This window comes from Sturnira hondurensis, unplaced genomic scaffold, assembly GCF_014824575.4.
Source record: "Sturnira hondurensis isolate 20B ecotype Veracruz unplaced genomic scaffold, ASM1482457v3 Scaffold0025370, whole genome shotgun sequence".
In the NCBI taxonomy this organism is placed as follows: Eukaryota; Metazoa; Chordata; class Mammalia; order Chiroptera; family Phyllostomidae; genus Sturnira; species Sturnira hondurensis.
The window spans coordinates 8,445,508-8,467,879 of NW_028098001.1; the positions used below are offsets into that span (position 1 = coordinate 8,445,508).

The 22,372-nt window shown below is 46.9% G+C and overlaps 1 protein-coding gene across 1 annotated transcript in view; it reads right to left on the minus strand.

The window, feature by feature from the left end:
• The window catches only part of NT5E (5'-nucleotidase ecto), a 57,363-nt gene that overhangs the window by 1,977 nt on the left and 33,014 nt on the right, over positions 1-22,372 (minus strand). Inside the window, exons 4-8 of the mRNA XM_037039274.1 lie at positions 7,697-7,894; positions 6,556-6,710; positions 4,900-5,005; positions 3,841-3,990; positions 2,281-2,481 (exon numbers count right to left, since the gene is read on the minus strand). Of these exons, the coding sequence (XP_036895169.1) occupies positions 2,281-2,481; positions 3,841-3,990; positions 4,900-5,005; positions 6,556-6,710; positions 7,697-7,894 (810 nt within the window). The remainder of the gene's footprint in view (positions 1-2,280; positions 2,482-3,840; positions 3,991-4,899; positions 5,006-6,555; positions 6,711-7,696; positions 7,895-22,372) is intronic.

Sequence of the window (22,372 nt, forward strand, 5' to 3'; positions counted from 1 at the left end):
TAAAAACATCACTCTATAAATTGTAGATCTCATAAGGGGTTAATATTAAAAACATATATCAAACTAATACAACTCAGTAAAAAATTTTGATTAAAATTGGGCAGAAGATTTGAATAGACATTTATCTGAAGAAGACATACGGATGGATGGCCAATGGGCACGAGGAAAGGTGTTTGGAATCAGCAATCATCACAAAAATGCCAATCAAAACCACAGTGAGGTGCGACCTGACACTTGTTAGAATGGCCATCATCAAAAAGACAAGAAATAAGTGTTGATGAGGATGTGAAAAAGAGAAGCTTTTTGCCTCGGTGGTGGGAATATAAATTGGCAAGCCACTATGGAAACATTATGGAGGTTCCTCAAAAAATTAAAAAATGGAACTGCCTTATGATCCATCAATTCCGCTTCCAAGTATTTATCCAAAGAAAACAAAAACACTAATTGGAAAAATATGCACCCTTCCATCCCTGTGCACAACACAACATTCTTTTCAGCCGCCAAGAAGCAACCTAAGTATCAGTGGGTAAATGGGTAAGAAATTGTGACATATATGTAACATATTCACATGCACACACAGGGTGGGGCAAAGATAGGTTTGCAGTTGTTTGTATGGAAAATGATACAATAACAAGTAATAATACAAGAATAAACTTTCAAAGCATACGTCTGTAAACCTCCTTTTGCCCTACTCTGTATATGCACACGACTCAGCTATAAAAAAACAATAAAATCTTGCCATTTGGGGCAACATGGACGAATCTTGAGTGCCCTATGCTAAGTGAAATAAGCCAAAAAAGACAAATACCATGGATTTCACTTATACGTGTGATTCCACCACAAAACCAACCCAACAGATACCGAGAACAGACGAGGTCACCAGAGGTTGGGGGTGAGGAGTGCGAGAAACAAAGGGGATCAAACAGTACAAACGTCCAGTTATGAAACGAGTCTTGGGAGTGAAAGTCCAGCACGGTGACGGTAGTTAACATCGCGCTGTGCGTTGAAAGTTGCTGTGAGAGGAGATTGTAAACAGTCCTCACCATAAGAAAAATACTGTTTTGTAACTCTGTCTGGTGATGGATGTCAACTGGACTTCCTGTGGTGATTTCACAAAGTATATACCAAGATCAAATATTTAACTGAAACGAATGTTATGTCAATAAAATCTCAATAAAAATTACTCTAATACTTAAAAAAACAACAGCTCTCTGGTTCTCACCCCTGGGTATACATGAGGATCACTGAAAGAGACTTTTTTCTCAGCCCAGTTAAATTAGAATCTCTTAAAAGTTGGGGCCAAGATACTGGCATTTAATTAAAATGCTCCCCTGGTGATTCTAATGTATAGCCATGGCCCAGAAGCCTTGGGGCCAAGGCTGCCAGAGCTTCCAGTGTGAGTTCCTTCTCCCCAGTTCCTTCTGGGCCCAGCCACCACCCTCTTGTCTCATGGGGGGCTGACGGCCACGGGACTTCAGAGAACACCTTGTTAAACTTGATTTACGTCTTCTATCAGGGAACGGACAGGAGTAGCTAGTGCCTTTTTCTCCGGAAGGGCTGCCCAATTTGCCCTGACTCTGCTTGCTGCCCTTCTTGCATAAGCCGCTAGAATGGCAGGTCTACCTCGGTCAGGCTGAGGAGGAAGCCAGCTGAGCTCCAGCCCAGAGACTCGGAGAAGCCTGCGTGTGTGTTCTGCCCTGGGGAGAGGAAGGGGTGGCATATTCTCTCAGTGGACTTTAAGCACATGATGTGATTCTCATAGATTCTTAAAAGGTCGGGGTCTAATGACTGACCCTCAGTGCTGACGAAAATATTGCCTGGGTCACGTGGGGCTCCCATTACTTGCTCCACCAATGCTCTGTGCTGACAGGTGGGGCTGTGTCCCAGGCCCCTGTGACCCATTCACACGAAACGCTTTTTTAAGTTGAGATGACTTACTGCAATGATTTTCCACATTTAACCAAAGATCTAGGGTTATGGTTTTCTTCTAGATGTTTTTTTCTATATTTTTCACAATTCAAACCGATATTTATATGTGCATAAAGAGTTTAAAAACATTTTTGATTTAAAAATGTGTTTTTCCTGGGCTTGGATGGATGGGCGTGTGTGCTGGGAAGGGAGAAGGCACAGGTTTGCACAGACTGGCAGCAGTCAGCGCACGGGGCAGCATCTGGATTCTGGCTTCGCCCTCCTGGCGTCATGAGTAGCTCCCTTCTTCGGACCAGCACTGCTGCTCCTGAGTACCTTTGGGATGTGGGCAGGAACAGGCACTGTGCTCACCTGAGTTATGTTGTAACACCTCTTCTTTTATCATCTGGTATCCATCCCCACCTTTGGCAAGGAAGCTCGGGAGGATCACGTTGTATTCGTCATCCAGTCTGAGAGGCTCATAGCTGGGCACTCGACACCGGGTGCAAAGACCGTCTAATTTGACCACCCTGTCCCCGGAGTTGCGGGAAAGATCATACACTACGTGGATTCCTGGAACAGAAATGAGTCTGTATGTTTTCCCTGGATCCAAATGGAAATTTCTGTTTTCTAAGAGAGAGATTTTGGCCAAAACCTAGAATTGGGGCACAGGGCTTAGTTTTCATTTAGTGAGAACTTGAGTGGAATTTCAGCAGTTGAGTCAAGGTGACATTGCAGCTTCCCGTTCTTGATTAGGTTGCGTCCTCCTGGGAGGTCGGAGAACCCAGGAAAATGGGGACTGGCCCAGAATGGGCAAGGAGCAACTCTGTGGGGGGGAACCGCATCTTTTAAAAATCCTGAGTGAATTGGTCCAGCAGCTCAGTTCAGCAGCTTTGAAAACAGACATGGATGAAAGGTGGCAAAGATTTGCTACAATTTTGAAGACTACAAAATGGCAGTAAGTTGGACTTGGGCGACTTCCACAAAACATACAACTACCCAGCACAGCGCTGCAGCATCCAAGCCTGGCTGTTCCCTCTACTCTCTCCTGGAAAAATGCAGAATGTCTGTGTTACCCCACAGCAGGCCTGAGCCCCGCCACCTTCTGCCGCCTCTCAGTCCCAACGGGCTTCTGCAGGGGGAGAACCCCACAAAGCATTCACACCCAATGAGTGAGGGCCCACCGTCTGCAGGCAAAGAACTTAGGACATGAGATGGATTCGGAGTCAAATAAGAATATTCATTTAAAGGTTAATTCCTCGGGCTGTGGAACTATTGACAAAAGTGCTTCCGAAGCCCTTGGCAATTTGGGAAGCGTTTCTTTTCATTCACTAGTCACTGGAATCCGGAAGGTGAGCAGGGCAGGTTTTCTCTGCATTCAGAGATACTGAGTGCCCGGCCCAGGTCACAGTGGAGTCAGAACTGTCATGGGGGTGAGGCCAGGGCTGCAGCCCTGCTCTGTCCGATTTGAACCCCTTTGCTTCAGTTATCGGGTGTGTCTGAGCAGCAGGCTGCCCCTCCCAGAAATCATCCTTGTTAACAACTGATGGACACGGCACATCTGCCTTTGAACTTCAGCATGGTTCCAGACGACTATGACTAGAACGCAGGAGGGATTTTTTTTCACAAAGAGTATTGAATGCTTAAACAACTAAGATTTTAATAGAAATGATTTCAATGCAGCTGACCTGCTTAGAGTTGGGAGGGTCCATCTGAGGTCCAAATCAGACTTGGCAAATACTGCTCATTGCCAGGCACTTGGGGCTTTGAGAGTGACCTAATCTCAGTGGTTTGGGAGTCCACAGCCACTGAAAGACTATGCGCCAATGTTGGTTTGTGGAAAACCTGAGCAAGCTTGGCCACAGGGGTCCTGGTGAGGAGGGAGCTGGGCCACCTCACCAGGAATCCCAGCTCACTGGGAGGGTGACTTACCGCCCACCTGCAGGAACTCTCCAGTGGACTGGCCATAGCGGTGCACGCTGTGCTCAAAGGCCTTCTTCAGGGTGGAGCCTTTTAATCGGACCAGGTCAAAGGTGCCTCCAAAGGGTAACACAGAAGTCAGGCTCTCCCACGTAATCGTGCCTGAGGATAGTCACAGGTGAGGCAAGAAGGAAAATATCTTGAGAACAAGCTGACACCCAAACCAGTTTTTAGGACGAGGGGCGGTTGCGGGGCAGGAGAAGGCGGGGGGGGGGGGACACAGGGCCTTGGGAGGCTATTGGATCAGCATCTGCTGTGTCTAATTGCCTCCCAGGTTCTCCAGAGGGAACAGATACCAAGAGGCCTTCGCCTGTGCCCTCCACCACTGAGCAAGACAGGCGGGGCTTATAAATGGCTATGGCTCCAAAGTCACCTGTACCCTGCCCTGGATCTCCTGGCATGAGGCGGGATCTGCAGTGGGTGCTAAGCATTGCTCAGGTCCTCCAGACAGGCAGTATCTCCCTGCCCCGCCCCCACCCCCCACCCCCCGTCCCTGACTGAAACAATGAGGTGGGGCGGGGGGGGGGTGCACACCCGGACTGGCTAGTTTTAATGGTGTATCAGGGAAGACAGCAAGAATGCCTTCAGTACCTGGTTGGTTTATTTCATCACATAATGTAATCCTGGGTATCTGTAAATGCACCAAAAGGATTTAGTCCAGTGGCATGCTTTCCAGTACAGAAAACATTTTGCCTTTCCAGATTTTGGGGTGGAGGCTGTCAATGTTTTGCATAAACCAGCAGCGATTCCTATTTAACTTTGTGAGTCAGAAGTTTAGATTGAGCTGGGGTTCTACCAATCTTAGCAGGCCGCTGCTGTGTGCAGACACACAGGGGAACCTGAGAGTATGTGTGTGTCCTTTGGGCAAGGTGCTGACTTGAGTAGTGGCTACCTCAAGCTGGAAGGCCTGACACTGCGGTGCACAGCTGGCAGCAGAGGTCAACCGGGCTGCCCACGTGCATGGTCAGAGAGAGGACGCTGAGCCAAGGACCAGGAGCCTGGGGAGCATACCGTTGTTCCGCTCGTCAATGGGAGATCGAATGCCACCGCCGTTTAGAATGCACATCGACACGTGGTTCCAGGACATTTCATCCAAGTGTCTAAGGTTGTTGTTAATCTGCAACAGTAGCATGAATTTACGTTACTTATTCTGAGTCTTCGTCCTCAGGATGAGTTCCAGGAATTTGGTTGCTCTACTGAGGAAATAAAGTTGCTTTCCCCTGCTCCTGTTCCCAGAGACTTTTCAAGTGTAATCAGAACTAGTTTTATGCTGTGAGAAGCAAAACTAAGATACTGTGGCCTGTCCCATGCTCTGAGCCCCATGTCCTGCGGTGCCTGTGATCTCGGTGGGCCTCAGCGCCCTGCTCTCCTCGTGTAGACTGGCCTGCGGGGCTGCTCCTCCAGGGCAGGCCCCACACTTGCTCCTGAAGGCAGAGCTTTCAACTCCTGGCCTCAGGCCAACAAGGAGCCTGGTCTTGCCCTGACCCGTCTGACTGTCCTGCAGCACACAGGGTCTCCAGTTTGACTCCCCGTCAGGGCACGTGCCTGGGTCGTGGGTTTTGATCCCTGTTTGGGGCATGTGTGAGAGGCAACCAATGTCTCTCTCTTATATCGATGTTTCTCCCCTTCTCTTTCTCCCTCCCTCCCCCTCTGTATTAAAAAAATAAAATCTTTAACCCAAACAAACAAACAAACAACCCCCTGGCCTCATATGGGGGCCCCCAGGAAGTTCACAAACAGGTGATTTTGAAGATAGAGACAGCCTGAAGCTGGAACCAGTTACATTCTTACTTTCATCTTACAAAACACATATTTAATTATAAGAAATAAAATGACTACATTCTCATTTGGGAAAAAAAAACAGTGCAAAGCCAAACATTTTCTTCCACTTGCCCCAGTCAGTTAGCAGAGAGGTAAGCACTCTTCAGCCTGGGGCTTTCCTTAGGGACTGTTCCCTGAACACCCACACCTGCCGGTGTCTGAGGCTCCCTCTCTTGTAGCATCGGTGTTACCTGGGGAAGCGTGAATCTTGTCACTTTCCACTTGGCAGACGCTAACTGAGTGTGGGTGGCTATGTCCCCCACACCATCCGGAGTGCAGACCAAGAAATGACCCCTTGGGTATGGGCTTGAAGTCTGACTTGGGAGGCCTGGCTCAGCGGAGCCCCAGAGAACTGCCCCCCAGCCTCCCCACAGACAGGTGGACAGAGGGGTGCTGTTCGTGGCTGCTGTTGCTCAGCTGCAGAACTTGTTATCATCACTGGCCATGTGTTGTCATCCTCTGTTTGTGACGGGGGTTCCAGTCACACGAGGCCTAGCTCTCCGGAGCCAAGTTAGGCCCAAGGAGATGTTTGATGTCTACATCTTCAGAGTCGTGGAGTTTTATGTATTCAGATCGCCTTACAGGAAAAGCAACCCCCAAAATTCAGACGTCCAAAAGTGAATGCCTCAAAATAAAGGATGCAGTTCTTGCAAATCGATAGAGTGATGGTCAGCTGGTCTAGTTTATGGACCTTCCCCAGGTGCTCGGTGTGACTCCATGCAGAGCGCTAGTCTGGACACTACTTTCTTTCTAAATGCTCAATTCTGTAACTCTCAGGTTGCCCCCACCCTGCACCTCCCCTCTCTCTTTCCCTCTCCCCGCCCCCCCCCCCGGGGGGCCACTCACCATAGCATCGCAAATCAGGTTACCCATGTTGCATTCTTTAAAGCGGCACGATTGAGAGGAGCCGTCCAGGTAGACAATTGTCTTCCCCAACTCCTGGGAAGAATAATTATCTAATTTTAGCCGCCATTTGTTAATTTCGGCTTTTATGGTTGGATCTAGAAGAAAGCAAAATAACCACAGCAACAGCAGTCAGTCTGCCTCTAAAGCCCATCCCGCACTGGCCTAAATTTTGAAAAAAGAATCAAGCATTATTTAGCCTATGCGTGTGAGCGTACATTTCTTTAGCCTTTGTCTGTACATTCTGGTTTTGACTATGAAATTCCTGAGGGGCCTCTATTCTGTTTCCTAGCACTGAGACCCAGAATGGACCCTAATTTGAAGACATGCTAAGTATCTGAACATCAACTCATCCCATCTGTGGAGTGCCCGTGGGCCCCCCTGGGTTAGCACTGGTGTCCTGGGCCATGAAGGAATGGCCCAAGGGCAGGTACAAAGGGCTTGCTGGGGTCCTGCTCTCTGTGCGGTCCCTGCCCCTCCCTCTGGCTCTTGAGAGGTGAGACCATCGCCCTTCAGGGCCCCTCACTGTCCATCCCTCCTTGACCTGATCATCCTAGGCCGTAAATGGCCGGTGAGGGGACATGCAGGAGTGTGTTTGTGTACACTATAGGAAAATGGATGACAGGAAGTGTATATTTACTCTGCATCCCAGACCAAGAAGGGAGAAAGACACTCCCTCATTTGATAAACAAAGAAACTGAAGCCCACGACGAGACTCGGCAATTTGCGCCAAGCACAGTGCTGCTAGGTAGGGGTGAGGCCCCTGCTCTGCCCCATGTGACCCCCTTGGTGTCAGTCATCAGCTCTCCTCTGGACAGGACCTGAGAATGGCTTTCCCACACCAAGGCAAAGCTTGGAAAGGCACAGGAGGCAGTGACAGTGTCTGATGCTAAAGGGACTTATAGAAACAAATGGGGATTTGTGGCATTTGGGTGAGTTTTAAATCTCTTTATCCATGAAAACTAAGAGAAACCCAATTCCTCAAAAGTATATAGTCTTGTCCTGAAACATTAATAAAAAAAGGAGAAAAAATTCAGCCATCTAATTTTTGCGTTAGTGGAACATTGCCCTGAATTCCACATACCTTCGGGAATGCTGCTGTTGAGAAGAATGGGATTTCCATGTGAAGAGATGACATTTCCTTTTGCATCAAACTCAACCTTCAAATAGCCTAAGTATTTGCCAAAAGCATAGGCCTGGACCACAGGAACCTTCCGTCCATCATCGGAGGTGACTATGAATGGGTAGTTCCCAGCCGGCTTCTCTTTGGAAGGTGGGTTGCCTAAAATAAAAGGGCCAAAGCTGATCAAGTCAGCCCTTGTACATGGCTGACTGCAGGCCAGAAAGCCACTGGCCAGATGGCAGTGAATTCCCAATTGATGAGTTGCTAGCCACTGCTCTACCCAGCTGGTCTTTCAGAGCCCCGGTCGCCAGGGCAGCTGCCCGTGTTTCTGAAGGCCTTTTTGCAAACGAATCCTTCTGTTTGCAACTCAGCAGGCATTTGTTAAACTCTTCCTGAGTCCAGGACACTGCCTGGTGCTGTGGGGGCGCAAAGATGCAATACCGCTCAGATTATCCTACTTCCTGCATCCTGGCCCTGGTCCCATTCTCACTGACCAGGTATAGCCATTCACTGTACTTCCGTTTCCTCACCTGTAAAATGGGTGGAATCATTCCTAGTTCACAGGGCTGCTGAGGCAATTAAACGACTAAACTTTCTAGCATAGTGCATGGTGCTTGGTAGGTACTCAATAAATGTATATTTCCTTTTCTTATGCGGTGATGGCAATCTCTAGAAACACTAGCTATACACTTTCAGATCTTAGAATCTTCAATGACACATGAACAGAAATGACAAAGGGCTGTTTTCAGGTTTTGCTACTAAATCTTGTGTCCCCTCAGGTGACTTTTGGAAGAGCCATATTCACCCTGCTGGCCAACCAGTGCATACACACTCCCCACCCCAGCCAGACCTTATCTGTGTGGTTCTGCTGACTTCTGTCTGGAAGGGCACCCTCAGAGAGAGAATCCAGCCACTCCTCACCCAGAGGCTGAGGCCCACCCACCACTGAGTCGGGGACACATGACTGCATGAGGGTGGGGGACCTGGCCACACAGAGCCTGGGCCCTGGCCTCTCATCACCTGGCACGTTTTGGTTCTGTAACTGCACCCCTCCTTCAGGCACGCTGAGGGTCGTATCTTACCTCCTCAGAGACAATGACCTAGCTTGGGTTGTTTCGATAGAACAGATACCATTGACCTACTACTGTTTCTACCAGCTGCCTCACCACAGCCATGAGCAGCCCTTCCAATCAGATGTTTAGAGGGCCCAGGGAACTGCAGCGCAGGTTGCTGACTCACCTGAACCAGTTATGACAGTCAGCTGAGAGCCAGGCCTGGGCTGTATCTCACTTAGTTCTCCAAGAATCTCATGAAAAAGATCCTGTTATTATCCCCAACTTTCAGACTAGAAGACAGGCAGCATGTCCAAGGTCACACAGCTGGAATGCGAAGGAGAGCCCACCAGGAAGCAGGGCTGTGAATTGCGTCCTCTCCACTACCCACTCCAAGCCTGGGCAGCACTGTGGTGCCCCACGCTGTTCGGGTCTTCACCTGAGCCAAGGGCAGTGAGTGTTATGGAACCCTGGCCCCCTGACCGGCCCCACTCCGCTCCTGTGCCCAGAGCAGCCTCCTCCAGCTCAATAACCACAGAGCAGAAGTGCTGCAAATGTCAGCACTTTACAAGCACGAAGGAGCTGTTGCCAACCTTAATTTCCAATTTTCTAAATCCCTCTGGGAAAAAAAGAAAAAGAAAAAAGTCTTGTAACTTTATTTTTACAAAAGCACCTAACTTGAGAGGCAGTGCAGGCCTTGGCCCATGTCCATCCGCAGGGTACAGCTTCATGGGCTATGATAGCTGAAGGTGCTATGAAGCCCTGCACAGTAGCAGGGAAGATTAACTCTCGCATCTTCCTCTTTCTGTTCTGTGATGGTCCTCTTCCTGGCAAGCCTGGGACCTGCTTTACTTCAGGGCACCAGGGGACCAGCTGAGCAGATGGCGGTTCTGAGCCCAGAGAAGTTTGGGAAGGTGCAGTTCCAAATATGCCCACAGGGTGGCGCAGAACGCACGCCCAGGAGGAAAAAGCACTAAGTTAATTTCAGAAAGGAAGTCTGGCACTTTCCTGGAAATCCAAGAGAAGGACGAGCCTGACTTTTTTAGCCTGTAGTTTTCTGCCTTCCATAGACATATCTGAACTAGAACAGAATGTAAAAGCTGGAACTTTGACGACTGGTCAAATGCCCCATCTGATCAGCATGCACTCTATAAACAGGAGATAGGAATCCCAGCTCCTACCTGACAGGGAGCAGCACCCTCCAGCCCTGAGAGCCCCTGATGATCCTTTTAGAACAAAAGACATGTCATCTGTGCCTGAAATGGTCTTAGTCAGGTACCAACCAGCAAGAGACTTTCCATGTGGCCAATCTCTGCCTCCTCCACAGCTGAGCCCTCTCTGCCCCCCCTCAGCTCAGCAACCCCAGAAACCACCAGCAGTGAAAGATTTTCCATACCATTCTACCTCCTGCCAAAGATGCTCATGCACCACATACCCTGTCCGCATGGAGCCACACATCTGTCTTTAGAAACCCAACTTGTCATCTCAGCAGGAGAGAAGTTATTTGCCAGACTCTATTTCAGCCATTTAGCAAATAAACAAATCTGGGAACTAAACTCAGAGAGTCCGTGAAGTTATGGGCTGGCATTTAGAGCCGGTAAACTTACTAGCCAGGGCATGGTGGGTGCCCGAGAGAACCCTACAGGGAGGGCCCTGGGAGCCTGACCCCAGAAGCCACCAGGAGCACAATGGCTCCAAGGCCAGAAGGGGCAGCTCCAGTGGATCCTATGGTGACAGAGGTGCCTGGGAGCTGACCTTTGACCTGGTTTTCAATTGGCTGAATTTCAGAATATTTTAACATAGTCCATGTCATGGTTTTTAATGTGTATGGGAACCAGTTTAAGAACTTCCAAACTTCCTATTAAGGACTTTTATCCTATTAAGGATAAAAGTCATTGGTAATTAGCATATTTCACATCATTGCTTCTAAGGGACTTGAGTCTTTCTTTTATTTTTATTTTTTAAAGATTCTATTTATTTATTTATTTTAGAGAGAGGGGAAGGGAGGGAGAAAGAGAGGACAACATCAGTGTGTGAGATACATCGATTGGTTGCCTCTTACACATCCCTCACTGGGACCTGGCCCACAACCCAGGCATGTGCCCTGACTGGGAAATGAACTAGTGATCTTTCTGTTCACAGGCTGGCACTCAGTCCACTGACCGATACCAGCCAGGGAGAGCCTTTCTTTTAAATTTCTTGGAAGGTGCTGACTTCCACCAGACACTGCTTTCGTCTACTTCTCTACATCTCAGACAAGCCACGGGGGTAGTCACCACTATCTGAAGCCTGGGCTATTGCAATGGCCACCTATACCTGGTCTCTGTACATCCCCGCCTCCACTCTTTCTAATCCAGCTTCCACACAGCAGCCTGAGTGGTCTTACTGAAACATGAACATGATCATGTGCTCCCTGGTATAAAATATTCCCTACTGGCCTTAGGCAAAGCACTACAAGTTTTAGCACAAATATCATATACTATTACACCTACATGACGGGCTCTTTCTTACTCTGCCAGCTTCATCTAGAGGGAGGGGTGTCCAACCTTTTGGCATCTCTGGGCCACACAGAAAGAAGAGTTGTCTTGGGCTACACATTAAATACAGAAACACCAACAAACACTGATGAGCAAAAAAAAAGTTTTAAGTAAATTTACATTTTTGTGCTGGGTCGTATTCATAGCTATTCTGGCTGCACCCTGGCCACATGCAGCCCACAGGCCACAGGTCGGACAGGCCGGGCAGACCATCTGCCCTGCACTTCAGCAACCTTAGCTCCTTTCATCCCTCGACCACACCCAACTGCACAGCCTCAGAGTTCAGAGTAAGACCCAGAGCTGGAGGGCTACGTGTGAATTACATCATCTTGGTTCAGTTTATGCATCTTGGTAAAATGAAGAAGGTAACAAGACCTACTTTATAGGGTTGTTGGGAGGGTTAACGAAGTTAATGTAACAAATGAAACCCTGCTTAGGTAAATGCTCAATAAAGATTAGAGATAATCATGTATCAAGTTAACTCTTGGATGTCTCTCTGATCTTAGCCCAGACATCATTTCCTCAGAAGAACACCCTCTAATGATCCCTCAGACTCGGTAAGTTCTTTCTATAGGGGGTGGGGCAAAAGTAGGTTTATGCTGTTCATATGGAAAATAGTACCATAATTGCTGCATAATAGGACAAGAATAAACTCTGTTTCGAGTACTCACAACTGTAAACCTACTTTTTGCCCGAGTCTGTATGTGCTCTCACGGCATCTTGTACTTCTCCCTCCACAGGGTGTTTTGTGGTGATGTATATTGTAGGGGTTCAGACCGAGTCACCCCAGAATGTGCCTCTGTGGCATGGGGATGATTTTGAGCTAAAGGCAAGTGAGACCCTCTGGGTTCAAGAGGAACTTCTGCCCCTCCCCTAACTACCTAGAAGAGATTGAATTAGTGGCCTGGCCTATAATAAGAGATTATCAGAGATAACCACAAATTAACCTATCTACAGGTCAGGACAAACTTCCAACTACTGAACATTTGCTCTTCTTATCATCCTGAGAGTGACCGTCCTCCGCCAAGGTGCCTCCCTGCACCTTTAGCTCAGAACATTACACGCACCCACGTTTCCTTCCTGTCTCCGAACCTCTCATGTATGTGGGGTTCCCATGTGTACACGCATTAATTAAATTTGGTTATTTTTCTCTTGTTCATCTGTTTCACGTGGATTTAATTATTCGGCCAGTTGAAAGAGACTTGAAGGTAAGAGGAAGTTTCTCCATCCCCCAATACGATGACCGATTCGTTTGTGTACTTTAACAGGAAGTTGATCGGGGTCAGTGTGGAGGAGACCCACCAGCTAGATCCAGCCAGACCAGGTTGCTTCCTGATGGACCCCCCTGCCTTGCCCCAGGCATGCTGGCGTCCAGCACAGGCTGTTACCCGCTCCCCAGGCAAACACGCAGGTCACTCCCCAGGGCCCTTATCAATCCCGCACCTACGTAACCCCTTAGCACCTGCCACATCCCACTGAAGGCCCACATCACCCCACCACTGCCAAGATGTGTGTCCCTCTTATGTGAGTCCCCGTAATAAATACTCTCCATATACTCATGGAGTTGTCAACCTCTTCCTCTGATCTCTCAGCCCTGGGAAATTTTACTTAAGAGTAAGCATCTCTTTTAAGACAATAAGTTCCACGAGTGTCAAGTCTGCCGTGTCTCTGGAGTTTGCCTAGCACATAGTGGGTGGTTGATAAAAGTTTGCTAAATGACTAAGCTTAAGTATTTTAGCCAACACTCTTCTATAGATCAGTCAAGATTTTTATGCTTTCCCTGTGGTGGAATCCGTTTGTAGAGAGGAGCAAGGCCTGTGTGCCCACCCAACGCCCCTGAGTTCCACTTCCTCAGCTGATGAGCTCGGCGGGGCTCCCAAAGCAGGATGGGAGTTGAAAGTCAAGAAAATGCGTTTGGTGCTAGCTCAGTTTCCATCTGGTTTCATGACCTTGGGAGAGACAGTGAGCTCCTGGGGCATAAATGTATCGTCTAAATTTGTAAACTGAGAGACTTGATTAGTGGTTTAAAGCAAAAATGGTTTAACTTTTGTTAGTGGTGTTTTTTTTGTTTTAAAGCTCTGAGCATGCCTTGCACACAGCACACTGCTCAGGCGGTGAAGTGTGAGCGGGAGCTGGTGCTGCAGTCCGGCTCCAGGCTCCTGCCCCGGCGTTCTGCAGGGCACAGTGCAGGGACTGCTGGCAGAGATGCCCTCTGCATCCAGCCAGTAAGGCCAGCTGCCATGTCTCCAGCCTCTGGTACAGGAGCAGCTCCAGGTGTCCAGAGCTCCCCCCCATCTTCACACCAGAGTTAAGAGGTGGCTGGCAGCCCGAGAGATGGGTCATGGTCTCCCTGGTCGTCCCTGCACCCAGCCAGGGTGCACCCACTGTCACATCTCCTCTCTGTCTGCACAGACTTTGACTCCCTGCTCAGATTCTTGCCTTTGGACATTCCGTGAAGACTGAGAGGCCTAAAAGAGGTGATGCCCCTTCGAGCAGATCCCCAGACACTGTGCCCAACTCAACTAAGGAGCCCACCTAACTTGCTTTTCCATATGAATGGCTGGTCTTGGCTCATACTGCACAACTTCCTAAATCCTCTCAAAGAATCAAGAGCTGGCCTCAGTAAGCCCCATACCCAGCGCTAGCAGCAGCCAGCCTAGATTCACTGCTTGGCTTTGACTGGGAATCTCCAAGCCCAGCACAAATAGCAGCCATCTATGATAGCTTTATAGCCCAGGCAGTGTGGCTCCAGGCAAAACGTTGGGGGATGACCTTGGCCTGCACTACCTGTGAAACTCCAGGGCCTGCAACCCAGTGGACAGCTACAGACCATGTTGGAGCACTGCCACCCTGTCCCTGCATGGCTGATCCTCGGTAGAGGTTGGTGGTCAATGGTCACAGCCAATCCTTACAGCTCATTGGCCTTGGTAAACCTTTTCAACTGATCTGCCAACAGCAACCAAGGCTCAAATATAGGAGGTGAGTGCACTCAGCCCACACAAAGAGTCCACATCAAGTACCCAGCTTGTGTGATAGGGGAGGCTGTGCCACTGGACCCCAGAGGACACCTACTAGGCCACATGGTTGCCTATTAGGCCACACTACCAAGATACGCAGTCAAAGCAGTTCTACCTAATACATAGAAACAAACACAGGGAGGCTGCCCAAATGAGGAGACAAAGAAACATGGCCCAAATGAAAGAACAGATCAAATCTCCAGAAAAAGAGCTAAATGAAATGGAGATAAGCAATCTTTTAGATGCAGCGTTCAAGACACTCATTATATGGATGCTCAAGGAACTTACTGAGGACCTCAGGAGCATGAAAAAGACCCAGTCAGAAACAAAGGAGACACTAATTGAAATAAAGAACAATTTACAGGGAAACAACAGTAGAGTGGATGAAGCCAAGAAGCAAATCAGTGATTTGAAACATAATGAAGAAAAAACCCAACCAATTAGAACAACAAGAAATAAAAAGAATCCAAAAAATGAGAATAGTATAAGCAGCCTCCGGGAGAACTGGGAGAGGTCCATCAAAGGCCTCAAAGGGATGCCAGAGGAGAAGAGAAAGAGCTAGAAATTGGAAATCAATTTGAAAAAACAGTGGAAGAAAACTTCCCTAATTTGGTGAAGGAAATAGACATACAAGTCCAGGAAGCACAGAGAGTCCCAAACAAATGGATGTGAAGAGGCCCACTCCAAGGCACATCATAGTTAGAATGCCGAAGGTTAAAGACAAAAAGAGAAAATCCTAGAAGCAGCAGGAGAAAAGCAGTTAGTTACCTACAAGGAATTTCCAAAAAGACTGTCAGCTCATTTCTCAAAAGGAACCTTGCAAGCTGAAAGGATTGGCAAGAAATATTCAGTCATGAAAAGCAGGGACCTACAGCCAAGATCGCTCTACCCAGCAAAGCTATCATTTAGAATCAACGGGCAGATAAAGAGCTTCCCAGACAATAAAAAAAAAAACTAAAGAAGTTCATCCTCATCAAATCATTTTTACATGAAATATTAAAGGGACTTATTTAAGAAAAATAAGATGATCAAGACTACGAACAATAAAATGCAAAAACACATACCAAGAGTTGAATCTAAAAAACAAACTAAGCAAACAAGAAGGACAGAGATAGAATCTCATGGACATGGAGAGCATTTTGAAGGTTGCCAGGAGCAAGAGGGGTGTTGGGGAATGGGTGAAGAGGTGAGGGGTATAAGAAGTACAAATAAGGAGTTACAGAATAGCCATGGGGATGTAAAGTACCGTGTAGGAAATAAAGTGACCAAAGGACTTATGTGCATGACTCCAGGGCAGGAACAGTGGTGTGGGGATTGCCTGAGGGAGTGGGTAGTGCTCAGTGAAGCAGGGCAAAGGCGGGGAAATCAGGACAACTGGAATAGCATAATCAATAAAATATAATTAAAAAATAAATATTCTAATACTAAAAATAAAACCTCTTTTTTTTTGTTTCAGTACTGCAAACTCCTGCTTGTGCATTTCTTAGGCCAGTGCACGCAGGCAGGCAGACTCCAGAAAATATGCTGGGGCTCTCGTAACAATCCTCTGGTTTCACTATAGCCCGTTAAAATGCAGCGTCCAAAGGAACGGGATGGAGAGAGAGAGAGGCCGATTTTCATCTTAACACGCCCTTGTGGGTCCATTCACCAACAGTGCTCTTTTCAGAAGTAATACCTAACTTCTTGAAATTAATAAGGAGGTCCATATGACCATAAATTGATATTTTTAAGGGAAAAATCAGCATTTAGCTACAGAAAACATTCCCAGGGTGGTCACGCCCCTGGTCCAGTGCAAAGTGCTGTGTGTTTGTACTGAGTGAGGGGTCTTAGCAACTGATTTGCACAAGTTCCTTTCAGTCATATAGGTGAGCCAGGGAACCTGCAGCACACAAGTTACATAAGCCTATCAAGGAGCACACAGAGATCACCTGGCCTGGATGACTCAAACTCTGCTCACGTTGTGATAGAGTCTTTACAAATTCTCTCATAGATGAACACCAATTCGCAACCACTGGAGTTTCCAGGCCTGGCGGAACTTTATAAACTAAGAACAAGAGAATTGAGCAGACAAAGCTTAGCTGCTTGGGATAAAGCACTGTATGTCTGGTTTCTTATCTTTTAAATGTAACAAGATATATTTGGTCATATGTGTATTTAGCTCAGATTCTCAAATTGAATATAAATATCTTTTTAATTTAACAAAAATATTCATAATAACCCACTTGTTAAAATAACCAAATGAGTTTCAAGATGCCCTTTGCCCATGTTAAGCTCCACATCAGCAAACCAAAACTTATCTCTGTTCCTATGCTCAGCTCTCCCAGAAAAGGAGGACCTGGGCCAACCAATCAGCACTTGCCTGCTCACACCAGTTACCCGACCAGCTCAAGATGAAAAAGAGAGGAAAGTATCAATGTGTGGTTGCCTATTGTGCGCCCCCTACCGGGGTTTGGGCCCACAACCCAGGCATGTGCCCTGACTGGGAATCAATCTGGTGACCCTTTGGTTCATAGTCAGGCACTCAATCCACTGAGCCACACCAGCCAGAAGAACCTTTTTATTCATTGAAAGTAGGAGTGATCCCATAAGTTATCTTGAAGATGTGTGACTTTGACGTGGTTACAGCCTGGATAATAATTTTTTATACAATTCTAAACAATTTTTTGTGTGTACTCTACTTTTTCACTTAATATTACATATGTTTGTCTATGTTGCAGAATATCAGAGAACTGACATATTTGTCTTGGACCTACTATGCTCCACAACCTGGCTGTGTTCATATGTTACCTCATTTCACCCCTACAACATTCTCTGAGGTGGTCGTATCACTGCAACCCATTTTTTGAAGTAAAAAGCTGAAACCCAGAGTGCTTAGGGAACTTGTCCGAGGCCAGATAGCTTGTAGTGACCAGTCCCAGCAGAACGGGGTTGGTCAGAGTCCAAGGACTTTTCCACAGCCCCATTTGGGGAGGGGGGTAGGAGAAACAAGGTCCTTCTTGGAAGACCATCAGGCAGCAAATTAAGGCAACACAAGCTGCAGTCCTAGGAAATATTTGTACTTTGTGGTAAGAATGAGCCTGTGATTTCACCATAGTTGACTTTCCTTTTTTTTTTTTAAAGATTTTATTTATTTATTTATCTTTAGAGGGGAAGGAGAAAGGGAGAGAAACATCAATGTATGGTTGCCTTTCGTGCATCCCCTGCTGGGAGTTGGCCTGCAGGGAACCGGCCTGCAACCCAGGCATGCGCCCTGACTGGGAATCGAACCGCGATCCTCTGGTTCGCAGGCCTGTGCTCAATCCACTGAGCTACACCAGCCAGGGCTAGTTGACTTTCCTTTTAATGTGATCTGCTGAATCACCTTGACCTTGTTTTGTAGTTCTTCTTATTACATTTTGGATTTGGCTAGCCCCACTTTATCTTGGGAAACAGTTTCATGAGACCCAATTAAAACTGATCAGTGTTATGTAACTGCAAACATCACGGACCAGAAGGCTTTGCTCCATGAAGGAAGCTATTGCTGAGGCTGGGGTATGGCTAGAAATTGACTAAATGGTCCAGAGGCACGACTAACTACTGAAATAAGTAAGGACATCAACTTTGCAAACAAGGGCATCATCTTATGAAGCTACGAGCTACACATCTGCCCTCTGGCCGGTCCTCCCAGCTGACTTAATAAACTACAGCTGTCAGCAGTCCTGACTGGGGCAGAAGGTTGTGGGAGAGTTTTTCCTTGTCCTGTGGGTGTGGTAAGTAGGACCATTTTCTTGTTCTAAAAGGCAAGATTATCCAAACTGCAAGAGTGAAAACTGATGGAGAGATGAACAACAACTGCAAACAAAGCCCTTCGCCCTCTCTCGTTCTGCTGAAGCAGGGAGGGGTCCGTCCCTTTGCACTGTGCACCTGGCCCCTGGCTGCAGTGGGAAGAACCAGCTGCAGGTTTTTCTGCTCTGTCTCAATGTATATTTACATTGCAAGCTATGTTTATTTTGAGAACAAAATTTATTACTCACTAAAATCATTTATGTTCTCTGCATAAACAAAAGGTCTGAATTTCATATTCAGCCAATGGGTGCCAAAATCCAGAAGCAAATCCAAATTGGGTACGTCGTAAAAAGACTGATCAAATAAAGAAATCTTGCCTTTAAAGGAGCCGCATCTGTTAACAGTCATTCAACAACTCTGAGCACCTGCCTTCCGTGTGTCAGCCACAGACTCAACCCAGAGTCTGTTATGGACACGGCCAGGCTGACGAGGAAAGAGAAGTGAAGCCCGCTGAACTGGGAGGAGAAGAGGACTTCGTGAGGCTGAAGTTTCAGTCAGGCCGAAAGCAGCCAGCCTGCAAAGGAGTGGGGGGCGAGAGAGCTTCAACGGTAGGAGGCTCTGACAAGGGAGGTGGGCAGTGTTTGGAGACAGAGCCATTCTGGACGGTGACATGCCCAATTCTCAGCCTGTGACCCTAAAAGAGAAGGAGTGGAGGTGACAGTCATGAGGATCCAGGGCCTCTCAGCCTTGGGTATCGGATCAGCCACCCACGTGGCCACTCAGCCGAGATGAAAGCAGTGCTGCGGGGGGGGGGGGAGTGGGCACCAAACTGTCAGGGATGCTGGGGAGTGGTTTGGAGGCCATTTGAGGACAGTGATAGGGAGGGACAGGGAGTGGTAGAGCCAGGAGGCATGGGCCTCAAAGAAATAGAGGTAAAATTAAATTCTGCAGTAGCCTCAGGAAGTTATAATGTGTTCTGACAAAAGATGTCTTATTTCCCCATGTTTTGGAAATTAAGCAATCAGGCTGTTTGCATGCTGACTTTCTAGGGAACAGGATGTCAGACTGGAAGGAATCGTAGACTTACCACCTCTGATCCTGTTATTCTGCTGATACAGACGCTGATGTCTACACTCACCCAAGGCCACAGCTAGCCAGGCTGGCTCGTATAATCCAAAGGTAAGTAAAAATAGTGGTCGGCGAACAGAGAGACAGCGTCTTAGGGGTTTGTCTGCCTTCGAGGACTGACACCGAACAGGCTCCCCTGGAGCACTCGGTGCGGCTTTCAACCTGCACTCACTTCACTACTTTTTCCCCAAAGGCAACAACGTGTATTTGGTCCCTTCAGAGGGGATATGTGCCGGCCAGCCCTGGTCCTTGCAGCCTTACTGTTTCGTGAGTCTGGTGGAGGAAAACCCTGTCTCTCCATTCGGACCTGGCAGATGGTTTATCTGCATGTGCGCTTCGGTTGTTATCAAAAGAACGTAGAACGATGTGCAACATTTGGAGAGGAGCTGTTCCTGTATTGTTCTTCGTCATGCCTCATTTAAAGCTGAGTTTAAATTTTTTTATTATTTTACTTATTTTGTTTAAACAAAATTGATTGGCATGACATTGGTTGATAGCATTATATACGTTTTAAGTGTCCAGTTCTATGATACATCACCTGTACATTGGGTTGTGTTCTCACCACCCAAAGTCTAGTCTCCTTCCATCACCCATATGTTGGATCCCTTAAGGGGTCAGATGGACACTCCAGGCTTCAACCTCACCTGACCCTAAAGCTGAGTTTTCAAAAATGTGGGCCAGAAATTAATTTAACAGGTGGTAACCACCATTATAAAAATTAAGTAACAAAACAGGAAAAACATTGGATGCTATCTGATCTTTGTGAAATTTTCTTTCAGGTGTGTATGTGTGCTGAAATGATTCTTGGCAAAACTTAAAATTCCAAGCAGTGTGTCATTTTTAACTATATTTTATTAACTAATAACATGTCACTTTAACTTTATGCTAATTCGATTCAAAACATTTCAGCAAAAGTTTTTTTTTTTAAGGCTGGGAAAATGTATTTAAACAAGCAAATATGACTCATCCCCTGTTGTGTCCTGGAATTACCTTATCACTGAGCTCACTTCTCAAAAAGATGGGCGTCAAAACTGAGTGTTTTTCACAAGAACAAGTGTAACCTTGGTAAGCAATCAGGAAATGTGAAAGACATGACTGAGACTCTAGGGGCAGTTTTCTCAGAGACTGTAATGATCTACTTCTAGATTTATGGATAAGCAAATTATAATTTTTATCCACACATCTTTCTTCCACCCATTCATCATTAAACATATTCATCTACTTAGCAAAAGGCACATATTATTTTGCAGGACTTCATTGGCTGGAACAAAAAGACAAGAACAAAAGGACGGGCTGCAGAAGTAACAGAAGCCAGACAGAGCCACCAGCCCTTCTGAGAACTGTCAGGGCCCACATTTAATTGGTGGCCACACGTCAAGGCCGAAGGTGACCAGCTGGCGCTGTAAGAAGGCGTCGACTGAGATGACATAAAATCCTGAGTGACAGGGCAGTGACTTCAGCATCTGAATGGAGGAGTCAAGTACTATGACTGTTCGTGCATGACTTTGATCATGCGTCATTTAAAGCCGAGTTTTTCAACATATGGGCTAGCTACAATATGAATAAACTAATGGGTGGTAACTGATACTTAAAAAAATGAAACAGTCAAACAGAAGATATCAGAGTGCATTCCAGGTGCTTTGTCAAAGTTTTCTTCCAGTTTGTGTGTGCATGCATGCGTATACATGCATATACACACGGACAATGCCTTTCTTACTATGGATCAAAATGAACAGAGTTTGAAATCACCACTCTAAAGCATGAGGGGGTGGGAAGCAGATATCTGGCTCCCACTGTGTGCCCTTGAGTTCTGACATTGTGTTAGAGAAAAGCTAAGAAGAGGCTCCAGGGAAGGGTTTTTCCGAGGGTCTTATCTGCAGAGCTGGGACCTAACTGAAGTAAGAACAGCTAAAGCCAGAGGCCCTGTCCTGAGGCTCTTCACGACAGCCATTCATTACGCACAGGAAGTCACAACGACCATATATAACAGGTTCTGTTGTTACCACCCTCATTCTGCAGATGAGGGAAATCAGGCAGAGACAGGACTCAACCACTTGTTAGTGGCACAGCCAGAGTCGGAACCCGGGGCACTTTACCCAGTGCTGCTCTGTTTTCCTGGTCTTGGTACAATCAGTCCATCTAACTCACTGAGGTTTCTTAGGTGGCTCGCTGATGTTTGACTGCACCATTACCAACACTAGGAAAGTTCACGTCACTGTCAGTGACCATCAACACGCTCGTCCCACTTATAGATTGCCTGCTATGTGCTTGGAGCTGTTCTCATCATTTTATATATGTCTTTTTTATACTTTATTTTTATTGTTGACACTATTATAGATGTTCCCATTTCTTCCTCGTTTGTCCACTCCCACCTAGCGCCCACTCCCCTTCCCTCTGGCCATCGTCACACTGTTGTCTGTGTCTATGGGTCATGCATATATGTTCTTTGGCTGATCCCTTCACCTTCTCATCCAGTTGCCCTCTTCCTTCTGCCCTCTGAGACTTTTCTTGCTTCCTGAGGAAGGCCTGTAACACTATGAACTTCCCCCTCAGGTCTGCTTTCCCTGTGTCCCACAGATTGTAGGCTGGCTGTGTTCTCATTTTCATTTGTTTCAAGGTAACTGGATTTCTTCCTTGATCTCACTATTGACCCATTCACTGTTTAAAAACATGTTGTCTAGCCTCCATGTGTTTTTTTATCCTTACCTGAGGACATTTTTTCTTGCTTTTAGAGAAAAAGGAAGAAGACATAGACAGAAAGAGAGAGCGACAGAGAGAGAGGAACATTGATGTGAGAGAGAAACATCAATCAGCTGCCTTCTTGCACATGCCATCGTGAACCAGATGTCAAACCCACAACCCAGGTATGTGCCCTTGACTGGGGATCAAACCCATGACCTTTCAGTCCATGAGATGACGGATGCTCCAACCAACTAAGCCACATTGACAAGGGCTGTTTTTGTTTTTTTATTGTAGTTTCATTGTGACCCAAGAAGATGCTTGATTTCAGTCTTCTTGAATTTGTTAAGCCTTATTTTGTTCCTGACATGTGGTCTAGCTTTGAGAATGCTCCATATACATTGAGATATATGCATATTCTGCTGCTTTGGGATGAAATCTTCTGTAAATATAAACTTA